Source organism: Atractosteus spatula, chromosome 5 (assembly GCF_055471065.1).
Source record: "Atractosteus spatula isolate fAtrSpa1 chromosome 5, fAtrSpa1.hap1, whole genome shotgun sequence".
NCBI lineage: Eukaryota > Metazoa > Chordata > Actinopteri > Semionotiformes > Lepisosteidae > Atractosteus > Atractosteus spatula.
Genome location: NC_142710.1, coordinates 32,268,209 through 32,274,208, shown reverse-complemented (window position 1 = coordinate 32,274,208; position 6,000 = coordinate 32,268,209). Strand labels below are relative to the sequence as shown.

The window sequence follows — 6,000 nt, the reverse complement described above, 5'->3', positions numbered from 1 at the left end:
TCTAATTTTCTTGCAAGTCTAAAAGAAGCAGCAGTTTGGAGTTGTGGTGAGGGCTGTGGACCGGGAAGTTGTAGGGCTAAATCAAGAATGCTACCCTTGAGAAATGTACTTCATTCATATTGTTCCAGGAAAACACTCAGCTGTACAAATTGATCTACACATAATCTTATTTATATGAAAGTGTTAGTCACCATAGTGAGAGTGAGATCACTTTAAGAAAACTGTTTTGCTGCATGATCTTGCAAACTTTGTCACTGAGAATACGCTATGCAAAATGTGTGCCATAGTTTGATTTTTTTGTCCCTTAGCACTTTGAGTAAACATTCCCATCTGGATACAACTTTACCAAAACGTCTTTTTCCATCCCACTTCTTCACAAGCAGTGTATTTTACATTGAAATGTTAATTGTGGAACCAACTAAACAACTGTTATAAATATAGTGGTCATTATTGGAAATCATTTGGCACAAATACAGGTCACATGAGAGTCTGTAGTAGGGCAGATGGTTCAGTATCAAGTAATTATGTAGCAAAGTTGAGCCCCTCCTGGTTGGCCATACTGCAATCATTTTGCTAAAATAGCTTTAAGATCCCGTAAACATTGATTGGAGGTTGCAGGGCTGGTGCTGAGGATATTGATTCAATGCTTATTTGGAAAGAATGTTATTTAGATGTATTTTAATTAATGCAATTAAATTTTGAAGAGAAAAAAAGCAGTTTGGCAGTAACATAATAATGCAGAATTCTTTGAGCTCCAGAATACAATGGTGAACAATAAAAAGTACCTCCTAAAAGAAGAGGAAAATACTTTTAGTTCCACTATTTCATGATCCAAATCTCTATGCCACCTGTTCTTATGTTCTGAGACTAAGCTACTTGTGTGTTAAAAGTCCTTTAAAGGCAGAGAAGAAAATCAAACATAATCTTGACTAAATTGGAGCCCCAGGGCAGTGCACTGCATTGACCTTTAAAACAGTAAAATAATACCTCCACTGAGCCACCTGACTAAGGCACTTCTTAATCAACAATGCCCTGCTTTAAAATAAAAAAAAAATCATGGATCCCAGTAATGTGCATCATTATTTGTATAGTGCAAGACTTCAAAGCTTATCTCAGGGCAAAACATAAAGATGGATTTGTTGTACAAAATGACCTTTCAAAGCAAAGGCTACAAGCAAATATTTTGGATCCAAGAGAAACCTACATTGCATTCATATTTAAAATATTGTTGGTCAAAGTGGGATTCATATTAATATACCCTATTACTTTAAAATGCCAAGCACACGCGTGATGTGTCATTTGAGTTATAGAATTCTTTATGAAGTTACAGTATTATCATGTCCAAATCTGAGAATGCTCTTTTTTTGCCTCCAGGCGGTTGATGGAATGATACATTTATGCTTGTGGCTTGTTTTATGCTTTTACATAGGTTGCAAATTAGCTAACATAACCCCAAGTTAAAAATACATATCTATAAGTCAAGGTTTTTGTAATTACAGTAATGAAACGGATTACATTATTTTTCATATTTTTCTTTATTTTTCATATCGACTGGATTGGAAAACATCATAGTCTCATAGCGCCACCCTGTGGCAAGATAATGTACCTATTGTGAAGCTAGAAGGAAAGAGTGCTTGTTTTTTACCCCACTGTGAGGAGAGATTGGTAAATCGTAGTAAATGTTCTTCTTTCTAATTCTACCAGATAATCTTCTGCCATTAGAGAATGTATGAAAACAATAACAATGGACTTTTTCACAAGCAAAATGTAATTTCAATATACCTTTTGTTAGACAAAGTGTTTTTGACAATCACCACAATCAAAAGCATTTTAATACTGTATTTGAGATGCTCAGAATCTGCTGCATGACCACAAAATTAAATATTTTGTCTATAAATCTTTGCAAATAGTTTGTAGATAACATCTCTGTGTTTCCTTAAATATCAGGTCTCCTGGTCTCTTAAAAACACATATACACTTTTAATTTCTGATAATACTACGTTCACACAGAAAGATGCAAGGGTACATGAACAATGTATGATCCTAGCATACAGTATAATGTAACTGTTTATTAGCTCTGATTCTCTTTTTTCATTTTAATTATCATCTACAGTAAGTGTTTAGAGAACCACATTACATGATCATCTTCAGCATCATGGCAGGAAAGTTTGGACTATTTTCTCACAATTATTTTGAATAAAAAAGTATCTTTTATTCTGTCTTCTGAATCTTCTTGCACTACATTTTAATTTGTATCCTTTGGTCCTGATGTATTTTTTTTTTGGTTTGCATAATTGTTTTGTTTGTGTCAGTCTTTTTCAGGGTTCTAAATAATTCTTTTTCAAAATGAACAAAGAAAAAGCAGAGTTTTTTTTCCACATTCATTTGTACATTATTGTTTGAATATTTTCAGTCACTTGGCTTTTGCTTTGCCACCCTTTTCTCGGGAGACAGGTTTAGCAGGTATTGGGTTGTAGAATAGTGTAATTAGTGTTTTTTTTGTTTGTGTATATCCATCCATTAAACCCTGGCTCGTGTGTTAGTCCCCATTCGCCCCTAGACTGAGCCATATTGGGGATGTAACAGGCTCATAAATGTGAATTCTGGATTTAATGAAAATCTGATAAAGAAGGTAAGCTAAAGGACCTCAACTGGATGACCGTGCACCAGACCGTGCACCAGAGACTGGTGACCAGAGAGGTCCTCTACAGACACTCACTCACCAGGAATCCGCATTGCTCCTGGGACACGTGTTTTGTCGAGGAAACACAGGAGCATGTGTTCTGGAGCTGACACTGTTCCAAAGCGGTGTGGGGCAGAATGGACAACACTATGTAACTCCCGGGAGTGGCAGCAGTGCTCAGCTACAAGTGCATCCTGCTGGGGCTGGCGTAGCGGAGTGTGGAACCGCGACGATCACATTGGATGGGAGTGTACTTCGCCGAGGCGAAGTCAGCAGGGGAGGGTGTAGTGGAGCTAGTTTGGACATGGTGACGTCATCGCCCTCCTGATGGGCCTCTTCCATGAGGGAGAGGTAACCCTGGCGGGCTAAGTAGCCCACGTCTGTGGTGACCAGGGTGACCAGGGGCTCTCCCGGTAGGCGCCAATGTTGGGCCAGCTTTGCCCGCAGCAATCCGGGCGCCTCCCCTCCTGTGCCGAAACGCCTCCAGAGGGACGACGACAATGGCACGTAGCTGTAGCACTGGACACCGAGGACACCCAGCAAAGCCTGCCAGGCCTTACCTTCCAGAGCTGCGGCGAGGTGGCCTGCCATCTCCATCTGGGCCAGCCATTTGCCCAAGCCACCATCTGGAACTGGGCCTCATACTGTTGACACAGTACCTCACCATTGTAGCAACTCGGCCGCACCAGTGCCGGCTGGTGCATGAACGGCTGGCTGGTCCCAGCTGGTCCAACGTCCCTTTCCCGCTACTTCAAAACTGCAGAACTGGGGTATAACTATTTTACAGTTATCTGGGCAATCTCACACAGTGTACAGCCATTCCGGATAGTCAGTGGTGCTGGCCAGAGGCCCCCTAGTCCCCGCCCTGGCTGTTATTCCTGTCCTGCCCTTCACCGTGCATTTTAGCCAGGCGAGGGCACCACAGTATAAAAAGTATTTTTTGTGTGTAAATCTAACCCAAATGCATAGCACATACAGTAGGTGTATATTACATACATACATACTGTTAAAGTCTGGTCACCTCAGCACTTGCTGACCACCACCTTGGTGGTGTAGAAAAAAAGCAATTAATAAAAAGTAATTGCTCACTTGATTTGAAATTGCAGCAATGATCTAATTACATTTAGCACACTATTACAAATTAGCCCGATGTTAATAGATATGTGGAACTGTTAATGTGACATATGGTACAAAGTATTTATTTGACCACATACTTTATAAGCCTTTGACACTTGTAGAGTTTGATAATATATTTTTTTAGATGGACCAAATTGTAGGTTGCGTGTAAATTCACTTTTCTGGTCCCTATTTATTAATTTGTCAATATGTCCCTGTGCACTATTCCCACTGATGTAAATATAAATTGAAAAAACAGAGTTAATGCTAAGGCTGGTGCAGTTCTCTTTATATCCCTGGTCAACCACTCTAAAAAAGCACACTATATGCCCCCACTCAAGATGGCCGCCACACAGACATAGTCCCAAAGTTCGAGGTCACATGATAAACCTTCCGGCCTGCATATATTATAATTAGTCAGAAAAAAAGGTTGCTTTTACACGAGTGTGACTGACTTCCTGAGCTAAGATTGAGTTAGAGGCAGAAGGGAGACGCAAGCTCTCTAACACAGCAAAACAGAAAACAATCTGATCAATATACCAACAATTGTGAAAGCGCTGTGTTTTTTTACATCTGTAAACGCCGGAGAAGCAAAAGCATGGATTATTCGGTAAGTGTATGAACTGACAAGTGACTTTTTATGCATTATTTCCTTTTTGAAATATTTAGCGAACAAGCAAGAACATTGATTGAACAGACAAAGAAGCAGTGTGACGGAGGAAACAGTCAATTTTGTTCTTTGTTGTCGTAAATGTCGACATATTTAGGATGAATTTACAAGGTCGTCTTTGAGTCGGGTATTCAGATGTCTTGCAACACCCTTGTTGTTGCCATAGTGGACTTTATTTCGTTATACAATGCACGAACCAGCTGTGCTTTAAAGGGAACTTAACATTTTACATTTTCTCTGTAACTATGATACTGTAGTTTTTTGTAAGCGTGGAAGGTTGTTTTCTGTAATGTCTGTCTTAGGTCAAATAATGTATGGGAATAAACGACTTTTATTTTTAACACAAAACAACTAGAGGCTTCTTTAGTAACATTTTGAGAAGGGTAACCGATGACAAATGTTACTCTAATTAGTGAGTCTTGTAAGAACTTGTATGGAAAACTTTGAGAACCAGACGTCAGCATTCACCTATCCGCCTGTGATTTATTTGTTAATTTATGCCTGAATTTACCATCCAAGCTTTTCCTCATAAAAGGGGAAAAACAGAATTCCCTAAATAAAGCCACTTAAAAGGAACAGTGTGCCTGTGTACTGTTAACGACTACTCCGACAGGAAAGGTGGTAGGAAGTTTTTTTTGTGTTATTGTTCATCAGATCACTTTGTGAGACGCCTTATTTTTCCACTCCCATCCTAATGCTTGTTCAAAGACTTCTTGGGTTAGTCTGGTAAGGTCTCTGACGGCAGCAGGATGCAAGCGAGCATTGCACTGCAGAGACTGTACAGATACAGTATATCTCATCACCTCGTCATCTCATACCAAAAAGTTGAATTTACTATTTAGTTATACGAAATGTAAAAGAATTGACCCTTTGCAAGGACGAAGCCAGTGCGTGGAACTGTTTCAGTAACAGACATCGCTTAAATCATATGATGCATCTTACGTGTAAACAGTTTAAGTACATAAAGGTACTGCATTAAGAGTGCTTCTGTAAAACACACTGTATGCGGTTTTTGTTTAGTTAACGTCCCAAAAAGTGGCATTCTTACAAAAACAGAAAAACGCTTATGAAAGATGAGCACAGTTTAGAAAAGCAAGTGTGTGCATTTAAGTGTTTGAATTGAAAGACAGTACTGAAGGTAAGGTAGTTAATAATTTACTGATGTCTACTGACTGAGCCCAGTTGAATTACGTCTCCTTCTGGACTTAAGTGCAACCTTTCATCATGATGGATCGAATAAAACTTATGTAGGGACCACTAAATTAACTCTTCATTTGTTTTTCCTTGTTTGATAAAGCAAAATTTTTCAATGTCATGGGCTTGGGATTGTCACTGATGCTAACTAGTGGCCCTTGGGTGAGCCTATTATTTGATTACTTGTTTCTCCAATAAGTCCTTGCTCTCAAAAATACTCTACTTCACATGTATTGTTCCAACCACTTCGGCATACAGCATTTTCTGCAATCTCTCCTTAACTTGTTTATTAAAAGTTGGCACATTTATTTACAGTGGTGTGAAAAAGTGTTTGCCC

General features: G+C 39.1%; 1 protein-coding gene across 1 annotated transcript in view; it reads left to right on the top strand.

Moving 5' to 3' along the window:
* The first annotated feature begins 4,229 nt into the window (after positions 1-4,229).
* sgpl1 (sphingosine-1-phosphate lyase 1) overlaps positions 4,230-6,000 on the top strand; it is a 35,349-nt gene continuing 33,578 nt past the window's right edge. The window contains exon 1 of the mRNA XM_088917530.1: positions 4,230-4,409. Within this exon, the coding sequence (XP_088773656.1) occupies positions 4,398-4,409 (12 nt within the window). The 5' untranslated portion in view covers positions 4,230-4,397. The remainder of the gene's footprint in view (positions 4,410-6,000) is intronic.